Source organism: Pelmatolapia mariae, linkage group LG9, assembly GCF_036321145.2.
Source record: "Pelmatolapia mariae isolate MD_Pm_ZW linkage group LG9, Pm_UMD_F_2, whole genome shotgun sequence".
Taxonomy (NCBI): domain Eukaryota; kingdom Metazoa; phylum Chordata; class Actinopteri; order Cichliformes; family Cichlidae; genus Pelmatolapia; species Pelmatolapia mariae.
In genome coordinates this window covers 63,889-80,977 of record NC_086235.1, presented here as the reverse complement: position 1 = coordinate 80,977, position 17,089 = coordinate 63,889, and the positions used below count along the sequence as shown (strand labels likewise).

Below are 17,089 nucleotides of genomic sequence, written 5' to 3'. Positions count from 1 at the left end.
GATTTCGATACAGAGGTAATGGGCTCAAATTTTCCAGTTTTAGTTAAAATGCGAACAGCTGTATTTTGCACCATCTGTAAACCTCTAAAACTTTTCTTTGGTAGCCCAGGAAGGAGAGCGTTACAATAATCGATACATGAAGACACATTTATTTGTTTATATTTTATTTGTCTTTACTGGTAACAGCTTGTTGCCATGGTTAAAGTTTGACAGGCTGCAGTGACTTGACCAATCCACCAGGTGGAAACAAACTTGGTGGAGCACTCGGGAAATGATGTCTGTTCCAGAGAACAAACACAAACAAAATGTTTTAATAATCATAATAAATATGAGGGGAAAAAATGCCGACAGTGTTCTGGTCCAACAGAGTCCTGCCTGAAACCAGTTTGTTTTTGTGTCTGTGCCACTGGTCGTCAGGCAACAAACTGACACAAGAGGAAAAACAGCAAAGATCCCCCAAAGGCAAGGAGATGGGGAGATGCCTAATGAGGCACCGTTAGAGACCTTAGAGGGGAGACAGGTGGGAGAGAGCTGCTCAGGTGTGTCACTACTCGGAGAAGAACACACCCGAGCAGCAGCAGTCGGCTCCGTCTGCCTGAACTGGACTGAAACTGGACCTGGGCCAACAGCTCTGTTTTCTTCTTCTTCGTGGACTTTGATGGCCGGACTGATCCTGAGCTGCTGAGACATCACGGGTCGGTACCTTTCAGACTGCTGTTTTTAAACTGGATCAGTGCTAGGGTCCTGTACCCAGCTCATTTACATTGTTTAGGGAAAAGTAAGAATTTAGTTTATCTCAGCAATCAGTTTATTATAAGAGTGAAAACTCTGTTTATGTACATTTTTAAGATTTAGTTTTCCATTGAAACGCATTTCCATTTTTCCTCTATGGTTTGTTTTTGTTGTTGCTTGTTATAAATCTACGTGAGTGTGAGTGTGACAGAGAGACCTGACAGGCATGAACCAGGCTGTGAAGTCCAGAAAGTATTTGTGAAGAAGGGTAAAAGCACAAATACACAAATCCTTTGCTGTGTGTGATCTGCCATGTAGAATGTTTCCAGGAAGAAAAAACAAATCCAGTGTAGGAAACTTTCCGTTGTTTGGCTCCGTGTCCACACACGACTGCAAGGAGTTTAAATCTGGTTTGTGTTAAACAACTTCTACAATTTAAACTCAGCATTTCAATTAATAAAAATAAACTACTTGTAGCATCTAAAGTAAAAGTACTCAGATCCATCATACCCATTCTTCAAATGCTCTCCACAGTAACACTTTCATTTACTGATATCAGATTTCTATTTTAAAAAAACTCCAATACTGAAAACCAAGATCTAGAGTAGCATAGATCTACTTTTTTAGTACAAGTGTACTTAAGTAAAGCACTTGAGCAGTGGCAAAATACATGCAGGCCAATGCACACCAAAAACATTTTTCCTGTTAGGAATGAAGCAAGCTAGCTAACACTGAAGAAACTGTTCGAGCTTCCTACACTACGAGTTTCATTTGCACCCGTCTGTGTCTCAGGCTTCACTTTTAATGGAGCCATCCAACCATCTTACTGCTTGGCATCAGCTGGGGGGCGTGCTCCTGGACCAAATCATGAAATAAGGGGCCAGAAGCTAACTGGATTTATTCCTTCTTGCCAAAAAGAAAACAAAACTAATGTTAGTAAATAACATTATTTTATTTCTGTCAAAGATCCTTAAAGTCGTCATGACTTTTCTCCCTCTTACGCCGGCCCTGCTACGATGTGCCAGGTTGACAGCCAACAGCCAAAAACATGAGTGAAAAGCAGTCAAAGAAGAACTTTAAAGGAGCCTGAAAAACAACTGCTCAAGAGCACTTTAAAAGTCACAAGGAAGTCGAGCTATAAAAAAAACTGAGGGATGGCTCAAGAATTTTACACGCATTAAAAAAACAAAGATGCGCTGTGTGGTGGGTCTCTGTCAGGTTCTTACTGGTTTCTATGGTTCCAGTTGAGATGGGCTGTCTGGGCGGCAAAACGGATGAAGAACGACTGGATGAAAAGGCAAAGAGAGAAGCAAATAAGAAGATCGAGAAGCAGCTGCAGAGGGAGCGACAGACGTACAAAGCTACACACAGACTCTTACTGCTGGGTGAGATGCCGCCGTCTCTTTCAGTTTATTTTTGTTTTAGCAATTTCAGAATTAACTTTAAAAAGTGGTTCCAAATGTGGGGCACAATAAGGCCATATTAGGCTTTCAGAATCTGTCACAGTAGCACCATCATGTGACTAGACTTTGGGTCCTCTGACAAAGCTTAAATAATATTTTGAACTTTAGCCAAACTCACAACATTTAGTTACCCAACAATAAATTATGACAATACTTGATATCTCTAATCAGACTTTAGCTCTTGAGCTCGTCACCCATGAAAGCTATGAGACTCCATGCGTTTACACCAGTAGGTGATATAGCAAGAAAAAAGCAACCACTCATTTTATCTACTAAAAACCTGGCTCAGCTTTCTGAATATTATGTGTGATGAAGACCATGTTGACTGTAAGGATAGCATCTGTCCATCTGTCTGTAGGTGCAGGAGAATCGGGTAAAAGCACCATTGTCAAACAGATGAGGATTCTTCATGTGGACGGCTTTAATGCTGAGTGAGTTTATTAAAGCCATTAGCACATACACACTCGTACACGCATGCATACATCAGTGTATTAAACTACACTCTATGGAGAAAAATAGTCGGCCATCCAGATCACATAACCAGTAGGTGTTGGCTCATGGAAACCTACGCCATGAAGCTTCTGGCTCAGTCTTTGTGCTGATGTTAATGCCAGGCTAGATTGAAACTCTGCTGTTATTGAGTCAGTAGTGCGTGTGTGACTTTTAGGCACTCTGCCCCTCATGTGCAGTAGACACTGCACCCTTTTCTGTCTGAGAATCAGAGGTTGGATTTCTCATTCCCACTGCTTTACCAAAGCACCCTGTGCTAAAAGAATCACATAATCCACAAAGTGCAGAGAGGTGATCAAAGTAGATCCTCCATCACTTGGATACGCCACGAAGTTCTATCCATTAAGGTTATGAACAGATTGACAAAAGGCGAGTCTGGCAGAGCCCACCAAGAATGAATAGGACATAGAACATAGCTAGTAAGGCAAACATATGTTACAGGGACTGGATAATCCACAGTTAACCCTACACTACTGATGCACCCTCAGCAGGACACAGGACACCCTGTGGAATGTGGTCAAATGCTGTTTCCACACCACAAAGCACATGAAGGTCGGCTGTGAAAACTTCATGCACTTTCTTGAATTGGAATAAAGGTTTATCTTGTGGAGTGTAGCTTTAATGACAAGAGGCTGGGTGTAGATCAGGGGTGTCAAACTCCAGGCCTCGAGGGCCGGTGTCCTGCAGGTTTTAGATCTCACCCTGGGTCAACACACCTGAATGAAATGATTAATTCATTACCAGGCCTCTGGAGAACTTCAAGACATGTTGAGGAGGTAATTTAGCCATTTGAATCAGCTGTGTTGGATCAAGGAAACATCTAAAACCTGCAGGACACCGGCCCTCGAGGCCTGGAGTTCGACACCCCTGGTGTAGATGGAGACTGAGGACTAAACAAACTGCAGCTGAACATGTTCAGACTCTTGAGGCATCAGGATCTTTTACCTGAGCCACTTTTCATGTTGGTCTTTCAGGGAGAAGCAGCAAAAGGTTCAGGACATCAGGAAGAACGTGAAGGACGCCATCGTGGTGGGTGACATGACGGCAAACACAGAACCTCAGTAATTGGTTCAAACATTTGAAAAACAATGTCCAGGTGGAGGTTAATCACAGGTGGTGACGGACAGCTGGAGCAAATCTGTGTGTGTGTTTGTGTCTGTTAGACAATTGTGTCAGCTATGACTATTCTGGCTCCGCCCATTCCCCTGGGTAACCCTGGTAACCAGTTCAGAGCGGACTACATCAGGAGCATCGGTCCTCTGTCTGACTTTGAATACACCGAGGTAACACACACACACACACACACAGGTGAGGCTGCTTACCTGTAAAGCTGGCGCAGCGAGCAGAAACAGGCTAGTTTCTTTCAGTCCTGCAGGAAATCAGACGCATCACATGACGGTCGGAGGTCGTGTGGCGTGTGAACGTTTGACTGGCTGGAAGAAAGGAGTTGTTAAAGGTGTTTATTTTTTGTTTTAAAGGTTGACGCTGGTGGATTTGAAGTGGGTGACATCACTGGGGTGTGATTGTTGTGTGAAGTTGTCAAAATGATTTTCTTCACCACTCTGTGTAAAGATCAGTTTGTGTTTAAGTTTCCAGCCATCACAGAAATATAAATGAAGTTATTCCAACACGTCCGTATTGCCACCTCATGACCAATGGTCAGCACTTCCTGCAGGGACAGGTGAGACCAAGGTGTGACACACATACAGGCAGCTCAGCTGTCTGCAGTCGTCAGCAGCTAAGAGAAGACTTACCTGTTTACAGGTGAGCTGCACCTTTAAAGCAGCACCAGGAGACCTGCTTTAAATCTTGTTTGTTTTAATGATGTTAATGATATGATGTAACGGCTTCACCTCAGCCGCGCGCACACACCTACCTCAGGGAGTCACCTGAGGCCTCATTATCCAAACAGCGGAGTCTCGGAGGACTCGGAGACTCAAAACAAATGTCTTCCTGCGTTGCTTCACTCTCACACGCTTCACGGCACAGTCACTGCTGTCCAGTCAGCCGACATCGCCCTGCCAACGTGTCAGCTGCCCTGAAAGTATTAAACTGTGGCAATCACAGCTCCTCGTCAGTAGGTGTGGACGCTACTGTAATATCCAGCAACACGAGGTCTGTTCAGCCAGCCTTCAGTCAGCACCACAGGATTTTTAAATGATAAAATCAACTACCTGTGAGTTCATGTTTAACAGCATCTGCCCACTGACATACCAGTGTGACCGGAGGGTTACAGAGCTGTGACGTTCTACTGCACAGACAAGAAGCCTAGGTTTGAATGGCAAATACATGAAAATGAATGAAAAACTGCCTTTGTGTCCCAAACTGGATCAAGGTTTCAGTGTGATGGGATCACTTTAGTGCTGCAGCAGTGAGTTCATGTTAAACCAGGAAAGACTGTCCTCTTTACTGTCTGTCTGTAGCAGGAAGTGCTGCACTGAAACAGCTGTTAGCTGTGAGGTTGGTGTTTGTAAAGCACATTATATACGAGGAGTGTGGAGGTGGAGAGCCTGTTTGAGTCACCAGACCGACCAGCTGGAGTCCGACACTCCAGCTTTTCCCTGCAACACCAGGTGTATCGAGCCAATCAGCTCGGCAAAGCAGATGATCAGCGATCAGTGCTACTTTATGCTAACACAACCAAACAGTTTACAGCATCACAGGTTATTACACAGCACAAACATGTTTCCTACTGAAACACAATCATGCTAACATCTATCAGCATGTCCACAGGAAAAATAAATCTCCACGTTACGGTCTCCATCACATTTGACTTTGCTTTTCCTCACTTCTGATATGAAGTCATCCAGTCAGTCAGATGATGTGAGGAAAAAACATCTCCAAAAAGTGTGCCGTCTCTTCCTCGTTGTCTATGCCCCTTTTTTTTCCCTGCAGATATGCTGATGGGATTCACAATCATGCTTCGACAGGAAACTTCAAAGCTAAACTTTTGATCTTTCAGGAGTTCTTTGAGCATGCTCAGAAGCTGTGGGAGGACGACGGTGTGAAGGCGTGCTTTGAGCGTGCCAATGAATATCAGCTGATTGACTGCGCTCAGTAGTAAGACACTCACATTCACATGTTCCAGTCTTTGTGAGGGCCTTCATTACACCCAGGGCACTGGCACACCTCAGCACAGATACCGCTTCTGACCCTCACTCTTGTTACATCTTGGTTCAAAAGCATAAATGTGGAGACTGAGACCAGAGCTTCAAGAAGCATGGGTTTGACTTTAACCTCTTAAGCCCCACGCCCCCGGCATTGGGGGCAAAAAGGAGGAGATCACGTTTAATCGGTTATAACGCCGGTTGAGAAATATAAATCCAGACATGTGTGGTATCCACAGAAACCTCAGAATCTCAGCTAAAATGTCATATAAACCATTTCTACAACCACCAAACACACCGAAAACAAGCCGCGATTAAACGAGCAGTTACGTAAATGCGCAGAAGTCCGCTAAACACACAAAACCGAACCAGAAATTCTTCAGACTTCATGTAAGCGGTTAAAAATAGGCTGGTTAGCTCCCAGAGCTATCACTGACTCCACACACCAAGTTTCACCACGATCAGACCAGAATTCACTGAATTAGCCGCAAAAGAAGACCACAAAAACACACAGCGGCGCAAATGCGCTAACACAGAAATTGGCTTACCGTCCCGATTTCCTCCGTTATTTTCGCCGGTAGCCGGTAACCACATGATTGCTGTTATTTACCATGCCTACCTAGGTGCATCAGAGCCATCTTCCGTCAACAACCTCCATTTTAGACCCACCTACAGACACGTGACTGGACAGACGTCACATGCAGTAAATTTGGACACACGTGGGTTTTGGCATTACAACGTCTGATTGGTTGAAGTGACGTGAACGTGGCATCGTTACTTTGAATCTATTGGCTAAAACGATTAAAAAGAGGTGTCAATCATGCAAATTGACCAAAAGAAACCAAAGTTACAGCCCCTCAGAGTTTAAAGGGCCAGAGGCCAATGAAGCGCTCTATGCGCACGGCAGAAAAGGGCCATTACCATGTAAATGTGTGGTTAATTCTTCAAAAATATATTTTTTAAAAAAAGCATTTTTAGGCCTGTTAATAAAATTTATTAATTTCTGCTCTTTAATACCTAAAAAAATTAACTGGCATGGTGTCCAATTGTGTGCCAAAATTGGACATTTTTGTACAACGTCTGGATATTCATGTATTGACAGGGCTGTAGTTTTTCACTGTTTTACTTTAGAAACACAAATCTTTGCACAGATTATGCTTATTTGTTGGTTACTGGATTTCTGGAACCAAATATGATCTGAGGCATATTTTTAAAAGGGTTATATGCTAAAAATTACAAAAAAAAATTAGGCGAGAATAAAATCTACTTACTTTTTCTGTGTTCCAGTCTCAGTAACTTTGACAGAGTAATATCTGCTTTAATATTTACACCTCTGATTAAATGTCCCAAGTGTTAGCTTCATTTTGATACCAAGATTGTAAGGACAGAGTTTGTAATTGCAGAGAAATAATCAATTTAATTTAGGCATTGCATTTTCGAGCAGGAAGCTCAGAAACCCCCTTGGGGCTTAAGAGGTTAAATTACAAAAGAAGTTAGCTGTATCATTTGGTAACCCAAAGATTCTCAGGCATCCCATTGGCAGGTGTAGTCAGTTGACAATCAAACATAGGCCACAGCTGAGTGCTACTGCACTGCCACTGCAAAGAGAACAGAGGATGCAGAGCGATGTAGCACTCTGTCCTCATAAAGACATACAAACCAGCACACACTCTGCAATCTCAGTGGACCAATCACAACACTGCTGTACAGCTTCTAATCATCATCATCTCATCCTGTGTTTCAGCTTCCTGAATCGGCTGGACTCCGTCCGGAGGCCCGATTACTCACCCACCGACCAGGTAACGAACCAGCCAATCAGACAGCAGCACCCAGCATGACTCACCTGTTGCTGACTCGCTGTTCTCCTCCTGCAGGACCTGCTGCGCTGCAGAGTTCTGACTTCTGGGATTTTTGAAACCAGGTTTCAGGTGGACAAAGTCAACTTCCAGTGAGTGGAACGACCTGCAGAACAGTTTCTCGGACAGGAAATTACTTCCTGTTCCTAAAGAAAACCGTAAGCCCCATCAGAGAACCTGATTGTAGATCACCGATGAATAACCGGATCACCCACAATGCACTGCTGTCCAGTGTTGGGGAGTAATGGAATACATGTACCGGCGTTACGTATTAAAATACAAAATATGAGTAACTCTATTCCATTACAGTTACCGTTTAAAAGGTGGTATTCAGAATACAGTTTGTTGAAATAAATGGATTACACAGCGGTTTTTTCCTGTTTCATATATTAGGCTATGGTCTCTCTATTTTTGGTAATTCCACACCAGTGGAAACCCAAACAAAACACGCATTAAGAGGCTCTAATGCCTGTGGCTCAATCTCGCGGCCCATGTCACCTCTACTTGCAGCCCACATAATGAGGTGAAGAAATATTTTTCAATTCAATTTTATTTATACAGCACCAAATCACAACAACAGTCACCTCAAGGCGCTTTATATTGTAAGGTAGAGCCTAAAATAATACATAGAAAATACAGAGGAAAAACCCAACAACGAACCCTTTGGCGACAGTGGGAAGGAAAAACTCTTAACAGGAAGAAACCTCTGGCAGAACCAGGCTCAGGGAGGGGCGGGGCCATCTGCTGTGATTGGTTGGTGTGAGAGAAGGAAGACAGGATAAAGACATGCTGTGGAAGAGAGACAGAGATTAATAACAGGTATGATTCAATGCAGAGAGGTCTATTAACACATAGTGGGTGAAGAAGAAACACCCAGTGCATCATGGGAATCCCCCAGCAGCCTACACCTTCTGCAGCATAACTAAGGGAGGATTTCAGGTTCACCTGGTCCAGCCCTAAATACTATACATGTTTTAGCAAAAAGGAAAGTTTTAAGCCTAATCTTAAAATTTTTTGAAATTATTGTTCAAAATTTTTTTTAATATGAGGGCAATAGGTAGAGTGTCCCAGGCCCCACATGAACCCGACGTATTAGCCAGAGGTCCCTTTACTACGGTTCGGAGCTGCGGACCTGTTTTAAACACGCGTGGAATAGTTTTCTATACGAGATCGCTGCAAAAAGTGCAGCCTTACCTAATGTCCACCTACTGTTACTCATTTATATTAAGATTTAAACATAGAGTTGGTATTGGTATGGAGAGTAACCTTCAGTAATAGTAATAAATCACACAGCAATAGTTCATTCATGTACTATTCAAAATGCGTTACTCTGAGTAATGTAACAGAATAAGTTACAAACTACATTTTGGGGCATGTAGTCTGTAGTGGAATAAGTTTTTAAAGTAACCTTCCCAACACTGCTGCTGACAGACAGCTCTAACCGTGTTTGTGTGTGTCAGCATGTTTGATGTAGGAGGACAGCGGGACGAACGCAGGAAGTGGATTCAGTGCTTCAACGGTGAGGAAAAAAACGATTCTTTATCGATTGAGCCTGAAAGCAGCAGGGAGTTTGATGTGTGTGTGCACTTGCGTCCAGATGTGACCGCCATCATCTTTGTGGCAGCGAGCAGCAGCTACAACATGGTGATCCGCGAGGACAACTCCACCAATCGGCTGCGAGAATCTCTGGACCTCTTCAGATCTATCTGGACCAACAGGTTCTCTGACTGGCTGAAGTTGCTCTAATTACTCTCTGATTGGCTGCCTTTAACCCTCCCTACCAACTGAGTACTTGTAGTTGACTGTCCTGTTCTCTGATTGGCCGTAGGTTCCTGAAGACTATTTCAGTGATCCTCTTCCTGAACAAACAGGATGTTCTTGCTGAGAAGATTCTGGCTGGAAAGTCGAAGCTGGAGGATTATTTCCCAGAATATAACAACTACCAGCTTCCTGCTGATGGTAAATATCCAAAGAGTGCGCAAAGTTAATGTCCTCTATTTGTCTCAAAGGTTTGCACTGAATTTCAAACTTGCTGCTCCTTCCTCCTAGAATAAGCTGCAGAATGTGCAGGAAACTTAGGGTTTGATTGAATTTAAGGCCATTTTAAATGAGTTGAATGCAGTTAATTCAGGATGCAAATGTTTTTCCTGAGTATTATTACCTTTGTTTCTGGCCTTGGACCATTGCTTTAACTAAGGTACTGAAGGCTTATTGTGACTTGTTGTGGAAGTTTTTTCCACTTAAATAAAGCCTGCAGACGAGCGGTGAGCGGTAGCTAACATTCTTTAATCCAGACACACAAAGACAGACAACCAAGCTTGATGGAGAGCCTGCATGACGCGGGGCAGGTCAGCAGAGTCTCACTGAGAGTAGTGTGTCTCTCAGTTAAATACTTTCTCCATGAACAAAAGGCAGTACACAGCTGTTTCACACCTTCCCAGAGTCCTTGCAGAGACAAAAGACTCTTCCTGTGAAGTGGTCTGCCTCCCCCAACTTCCTAACTAGACCCCCACCATTTGTCTTACAGTATGGGTGTCAGACATGTTAAAATCCAGTGGCACCAAGGCATTACAATAAAATAATGTGATTAATACATAAGTGAAAGAAATTCCTATACAATCCCACCCTTTGATTCTCAAATCAGGAATCACATTAAAACCAGAATTTCTTTCCCGACATTCTGTATATCACATCAACATTATTTTACACTTAAAGGAGTTTCACACTGTGTATCCTAACTTCACTGGTCTCCCACCACCCTTTGTTCATCTTTAAACTTCCCCCCAATCTAAGCTCTCACATGCTAATGGCAACAACAATGATACAGAGGAAAGGTCTTTTCCAGAGTGTCAAAGTACTTTGCATGGCAAAGTGAAAAAGCATTAGATGGTCATTCTCAGTTCCCGATCATGGCTCCTGGTGTCTGTGCCATTGACAGAGTTGTAATTCCAACGCTGATCTCCCTCTGTGCTGTCACCTTTGGAGCTTGGCATGCTCTCTCCATCCCTCGATTTCTGTTCCAACGCGGCTGTAGATTTAAGGCAGAGCACGTCGTACACCTTAGTTGTCTTCCTCAACGTCAACGTAGAAACTTTTCATTTTATTTTAAGATTTTGCTGTTCAAAGTCTCCTCGTGACAATCTTTTGGAAGCCCAGTGGTGCAGCCCACTGTCGTTTGTCTGCTGTCTTGCAGATGGTCCCTGCTTCTCACTGGTCCTGTTGAAGCGTTCTCTCCCGGTTATCTGCGTCAATCCTTCCATATCCCTCATGTCACGGTCTCTGCAATTTAAAAATGAAAGCTTCCACGGAAAACCCTCTTTTGCCCTATGTCAGCTTAGCACAATTAGACATGCACAATGAAGTTGTGCATTGTCTCTTAAAAATTCCCAGGGATTCTCCCCTGGAGTAGCTTCACTCCAGGCCCTGTCGTAAGAAAACATTAGCCAGTGGTGTGTCCTGCTGTAAATCATGTGATTAGATCATATGATTAGCCCTCTGCTGTGGAAAAATAGATGTTGGTGTTAGCGCAGCGCATCTGTATGCACACTTTCCCACAGTGACCTCTGCACTGTAAACAATACAAGGTCATGAATAACACACCGCTGATAAATTCACAAAGACACAGGAAGTGGCGATTAAAGGTTAAGTCTGCATGCCCCAAAGGTCATGCAGCCTGTTGCTGTCATCTTTCTGCTCCTGTAAAAAGAAACATCCACCCTTTTGTCAGGTCAAGGTGGAGGTGCAATCTTGCATACTGGTGTCAAGTCAGTCAAAGCTTTTGTCAGTCCAGTCAGTCCCCTTTTATTTGCTGACAGTAGAACCTCTCGTGACGCAATAAGTTTCTACTGCCAGCAATGACGTCATTTCAAAAAAAGAAAAAGAATTTAGACTGGATTACCTCGCGGAATCCTTTTTGGCAGGGACTTGTTTTCTGATTGTCCCAAATAAGTGGCTTTCTCCCGAGCCCATTTAAATTTTTTGGAGAAACTCACTTGCGATTGTTCAACATGTTGTGTAGCGCTTTCGATCCCGATATTGCAGGCCTGCTTGAAAAAAGAAAATTGCCAAACAAAAATCTCAGTGCACTGTTAAAATCAAAAAAATATGAAGGCCTCTTTTTAGAAGTTGTCTAAGCATACTCTCTTAGAATTATAGATCAAAACAAAACTAATTGGCAGTTTCGAAGTGGTACCAAAGGAAAATGCATCGGTGAATCCCCAAAACTTTCATCCAGCAGTCACACACCTCACACAGCAATATTCCATTAGATAATGAGTTTTGTTTTCCCCCATGTACCCAGATGTGTGTTATGATAAGACCTCCCCCACACATCAGAAACCAGAAACTCAATAGCCTATTGGTCTCCACTCATCTGACCCCCCTGCAGCATTCTGTTCACCCCTGCAATAATTCAATCATCCTTCCCCAAAATAATACTAGTTCACTAGTCTATGTATCACTTCTTAACCCACTAAGTGAACCGGACAAGATGATGGTAACAGCAATGCATGCTTAAAATGCTATTTGGTCTTCATGAGCTTCATTGCATGTGTGTTTGTGTTAGTAGGATTAATGCATTTTCTGTTTGTGTAATTTTTGTGTACCTCTCCTCTTTGCGGTGCTCCAGACACTTTTCAATTCTCCACGCAAGGCAGTCGTTTTTTCTTCCCAGTTTCCTAAACCCAAGTTTCAGTTCCCACACTAAAACAGCCATGTTCTCCCCTGCTCCTTCCACTGTGGTCTCATCTCATCTCTCCCCTCTTGCAGCAGTCCAGTGAGAGTCAGTTGTCTTTCAGCTTTGTCCTGTGTTTTCCACTGTCTCATCTTGCCATTTTGCTCCAAAAGTGGCAAATGTCCAACTCAGGCAGTCTTTTCAAAGGTCCATGTACACACAGTGAAGTTGCAGCTCGTTGGAAATGCACATCCATCCATCCAGTCATGATGATGCCATTTTTCTCCTTGCTGTCGCTGTCTTGCACAGCTGCTGCTGGACCTTTTCTTCACTGCTCAGGAAAACTGCTGTGAGCTCTTGAGATCCATCTCGTTGTACTGGAACTGCATTTCTTGTCTTCAGGGAGAGATTCTTGGAGCTTGTGTTCTCAGGGTGACAAACACATGGAAGTTAAGCTGTAAAGCAATTCAGCCAGAACTTAGCTTGAGTGTTTCTAATGGTGTTGACCTATAATTTTCTTCCGACTGCTGAACGTGGAAAATTGATCCGGGTCTGCTCTTCACCTGCAAGTGACACACTGAGACATTTTGATCATTCTTATCACTGCTTAAAGAAAACACGTCTCCCCTCTCTGGTTCTGAACTCCCCTTTCTTAAAAACCCAGAGAGATTGTAGTTCTACATTGAAAAACACCAAACCCTCTTTCTATTTTTGCTTATTTTCATCAACAATTCTGCTAAAAAGAAATTTCTTGCGTGTCAAAACTAGGGGAGCTGGTGGTCTGCAGTACCACCCTCTCCTGCTAGTTAGAAACAACTTTTACACACATGTCTACACTCCTCTCTTTTTTTTTTTTTTTCCTTGTTTTGTTCCCCATTTTAGCATTTTGAACCCCATTTTTCTGTTTTTTTCCACACACAACAACTTTTCCCACACATCCATTCTCTGCAATCTTACCCACCACACATTTACTCAGTTCTTACCATACAGTCACACTTTGAGTTTTGTCTCTGGCCGCCTGGTGGAAGGCCTGCCGCTTTACTGGATCCAGTTTCCCATTACTACACGAGGCGTCCCCCATGAGGTCCCTTGCCTTCTACGGACCAAGGAACGAACACCGCCACTCTGCGCACTGTAGTACGCAGAAATGGTCCCCGACAGTGTACCCGAACCGCCGTTCCTGTGGCGTACTTGGACCGAACACAGGTCTGGGCCGGCTTCTCCCCAACTGCGTGTTCAAACCACTGTCCTTGTGATGAGCCGTTCCCAACACAAGCCTGGGGTCTCAAACCACCAGGATTTTCCCGACAGTGTACCCGAGTCGCTGTCCCTGTGACGTACTTGGACCGAACACAGGTCTGGGCCGGCTTCTCCCCAACAGCGCACTCGAACCAATGTCCTTGTGATGGACCGTACCCAATCACAAGCCTGGGGTCTCAAACCGCCAGGATTTTCCCTCCGGAGACTCGAACTCCGGAGTCGGCCAGCGTTCCCCCCCTCGGCCAGACAAAAAACTCTCCATGACTGTATACAAGTTAGCTACAACTCACCCATCTGCAGGAGTCCCCTCAAAGTTGATGGTCTCGGTGGTGGCTGAAACACACGGCTCCGTGACTCCTCCATTTCCTTTGCTTCAACAGCTGGTAGGACAAAGGTACCTTTTCCCTCAGGGGTGATCAGCCCGTACACGGAAGCGTTGTTCAGCGACCACACGGACCACCCTGCTCACAGCGCCATTCTGTTGTGGAAGTTTTTTCCACTTAAATAAAGCCTGCAGACGAGCGGTGAGCGGTAGCTAACATTCTTTAATCCAGACACACAAAGACAGACAACCAAGCTTGATGGAGAGCCTGCATGACGCGGGGCAGGTCAGCAGAGTCTCACTGAGAGTAGTGTGTCTCTCAGTTAAATACTTTCTCCATGAACAAAAGGCAGTACACAGCTGTTTCACACCTTCCCAGAGTCCTTGCAGAGACAAAAGACTCTTCCTGTGAAGTGGTCTGCCTCCCCCAACTTCCTAACTAGACCCCCACCATTTGTCTTACAGTATGGGTGTCAGACATGTTAAAATCCAGTGGCACCAAGGCATTACAATAAAATAATGTGATTAATACATAAGTGAAAGAAATTCCTATACAGACTGAAGTCTGTACATTTTGTGATTTTTCTTTTTTTTCCCTCTGTGTGTGTGTGTGTGTGTGTGTGTGTGTGTGTGTGTGTGTGTGTGTATATATGTGTAGCTTACGCCTGTAATGCTGTCATTGTTGGTTGGGACTTTTAATCTTGAGACTTTTTTGAATAAACACAAATGGAAATCTGTCCCACCAACACGTGAGTGCGCCTCGGGCACGTGAACACACCTCTTGACCATGCACACTTGTTTCAGCTGTTCCAGACACTGATGAAGACCCCAAAGTGATGAGGGCCAAGTTCTTCATCAGAGATGAGTTTCTGGTAAAATCGCTTCCCGTCTTGACATCACGCTATCACACGATGGTGTGTTCAGACTAACATGCGACTCCCGTTTCAGAGGATCAGTACGGCGAGCGGTGACGGCAAACATTACTGCTACCCTCACTTCACCTGTGCCGTTGACACCGAGAACATCCGCCGTGTCTTCAACGACTGCCGTGACATCATCCAGCGGATGCACCTGCGGCAGTACGAACTGCTCTGATTGACTGCTGGGCGCCGCCTGGCCCCGGCCACTCTGAAGAAGCCGATAAGTAATCGATGCAGATAGCCGATAAATGCTCATAGCGTATGTGATATTTATTAGTGATTATTGATTAGGACAGAATCTTATTAGCTGTGTGTTCCATGTGCTTTATGTCCTGCAGGGCATTATGGTCAGAATTTTTGGCATGGCAGCAATGTGTCATGTGGGAGGAGGTGGAGTCTGGAAATCTATTTTTACATGTTTTTTGTGTTATCTTTGCCCTGATTGGCTGATCCATTTGAATAATTAAACGCCTTTGTTTACCTGTGAACTCGGGGTCAAAGGTCAGTCTTTATTCTGAAGTTGTTCAAATGTTTTTATTTGTTATTCAGAGAGTTAAATGTTTACCTGCAGGTTACCAGGTGTGTCCTGGCTCCGCTACGCCACGGTAACCTATAGACTCAAGATTCATGTCCACAACAGATGGAATATAATGTGACAGGAAGCGACTCACTCTTCAAATCTGACTTCCAAATTAAAGTTCAGGGATTTTTCTACCACCTTTAAAAAACCTCTTTAAATTTTAAGAGCTTCACGTTGTTGATTTTGAACACCAGACTTTGTCACACTTGGTGTTTCTGAGAATGTTTTCACCCTTTGAGAAGCAACAGCACGCAGAGAAACATCCACTGGGGACTTTGATGTGATACCAGATTGTTCAGCTTTCTGCTCCTGAACAACTATAACATATCTTTATGGTTTGATCCAAATAAAATTCTGATTTTTTTTTTTTTCATCATCTTCTGATGACAGTGCATCTAAATAAAGGGCACAGAGACACAGAGCTACTACTCTGTCATTAAAAGAGTTAGAGAGTGGCTGGCAGTATCATACCTGCTGGCTTTAATGCCACAAACTGGCCAGATGAACAGGTGCAGGTGACTCTGCCGGCTTGAGGATTCTGATCACCAGAGCAGGTACGAAGCATTAAAGTGATCCCGTTTATCCTCAGTCTTTACTGAAAAAACAAAACAAAACAAACTGTGAGAGGATGAGATAACTGAGCTCAGCTGCAGAATCACGTACGCGTGTCTGGATTCTGACTGCCACCAGGTGAGAGGCATGTGTACCTGAGTGTGTCACCTGCCCATCACAGGGCACACAGACACACCTGTGCTATCCCATAGTTTGGGCTGTGGGAGAACAGAGATATCTTTGAACCTTCTTCCTGTAACAGCGCCACTTGACCTCAGGACAGGTACTTTATCAGCTGGTTTATACCTTCACAAGTAAGCACACAACACTGCCCCCTGATGGTGAAGCTGTTAAATTCTCTGATTAAACATTCTCACATTAAACATTTCCTGTGGTCCGAGTCAGCTGATGGCTTTGTAAAGTTTCACGTAGGATAAGGTCAGATCACGTGAACGCCATAAATGAACCCAGTGATGGGAAAACAAACGCGAGTCTGACTTAAATGGGCTAAGCACCATAGGTGTGAAAACACCTGAAGACTGTGTGCTCGGAGTATTCTCAGTAATCTGAGTAATCTTCATGTAAACAGTTGGTTTTTACACTGGGTTGTGGACTGAATATAATATACCTTTAACAGCTGTTACCATGGTTACTGTTCATCGTGTATTAATGTTCAATCGACTTGAAACAATCCACTTCCTGTACAGATGTTTCTAACATGGGGGGCAGGTCAGAAGGGTCTGTGGTCACATTTTCTACAGGTGCACCAGTTAGAGGATCTTCTGCACTAGTCAAAAGTAAGTGGACAGACCGACATGACCTGTCACTGTCTGCTGTCCTCCAGTGAGTCAGAGAATAACTCATATGACCTGTATGTGATGCCAGTGATGTTTAAAAATAAAAGAAAAAAGAGCTTTTATTCTGAAGAGTATTACATTTTTATTTCACCTGTAAATTCAGACAGGTACAGACAGGCTCTGTGCCTCCTTCACCAACTCCAGTAACAGGTGAGCACATCTGTCAGATTTCTTCTTCTCTGTTATTATGGCGCGGCTATGTCTGCAGCCTGTCTGCAGTTCAGGACACAAGCGTTTCACCACATGTTCACTATGTGT

The 17,089-nt window shown here is 43.9% G+C and overlaps 1 protein-coding gene and 1 long non-coding RNA gene across 2 annotated transcripts; one reads left to right on the top strand and one right to left on the bottom strand.

The window, feature by feature from the left end:
* The first annotated feature begins 1,735 nt into the window (after window positions 1-1,735).
* Window positions 1,736-15,370, top strand: LOC134634580 (guanine nucleotide-binding protein G(olf) subunit alpha-like). Its single transcript, XM_063483864.1, has 12 exons — window positions 1,736-2,117; window positions 2,554-2,626; window positions 3,680-3,734; window positions 3,869-3,988; window positions 5,668-5,765; window positions 7,557-7,611; window positions 7,687-7,760; window positions 9,129-9,187; window positions 9,266-9,386; window positions 9,497-9,627; window positions 14,727-14,794; window positions 14,871-15,370. Exons 1-12 carry the CDS (start codon window positions 1,967-1,969, stop codon window positions 15,015-15,017), a joined length of 1,152 nt encoding a protein of 383 aa, XP_063339934.1. The 5' UTR covers window positions 1,736-1,966; the 3' UTR covers window positions 15,018-15,370.
* On the bottom strand, window positions 8,271-17,022 carry LOC134634581 (uncharacterized). The gene is made up of 3 exons (XR_010094847.1): window positions 16,923-17,022; window positions 15,894-16,017; window positions 8,271-8,457 (listed from the first exon to the last, which is right to left on the bottom strand). It is a non-coding gene; the product is annotated as an uncharacterized LOC134634581 (long non-coding RNA).
* Window positions 17,023-17,089: the final 67 nt, after the last annotated feature.

Coding starts and splice junctions, on each gene's coding strand:
- LOC134634580 (XM_063483864.1), top strand. CDS start 1,967: ATGGTTCCAGTTGAGATGGGCTGTCTGGGCGGCAAAACGGATGAAGAA. Junction 3,735..3,868: donor ACGTGAAGGACGCCATCGTG/GTGGGTGACATG, acceptor TGTGTCTGTTAG/ACAATTGTGTCAGCTATGAC. Junction 7,612..7,686: donor ATTACTCACCCACCGACCAG/GTAACGAACCAG, acceptor CTCCTCCTGCAG/GACCTGCTGCGCTGCAGAGT.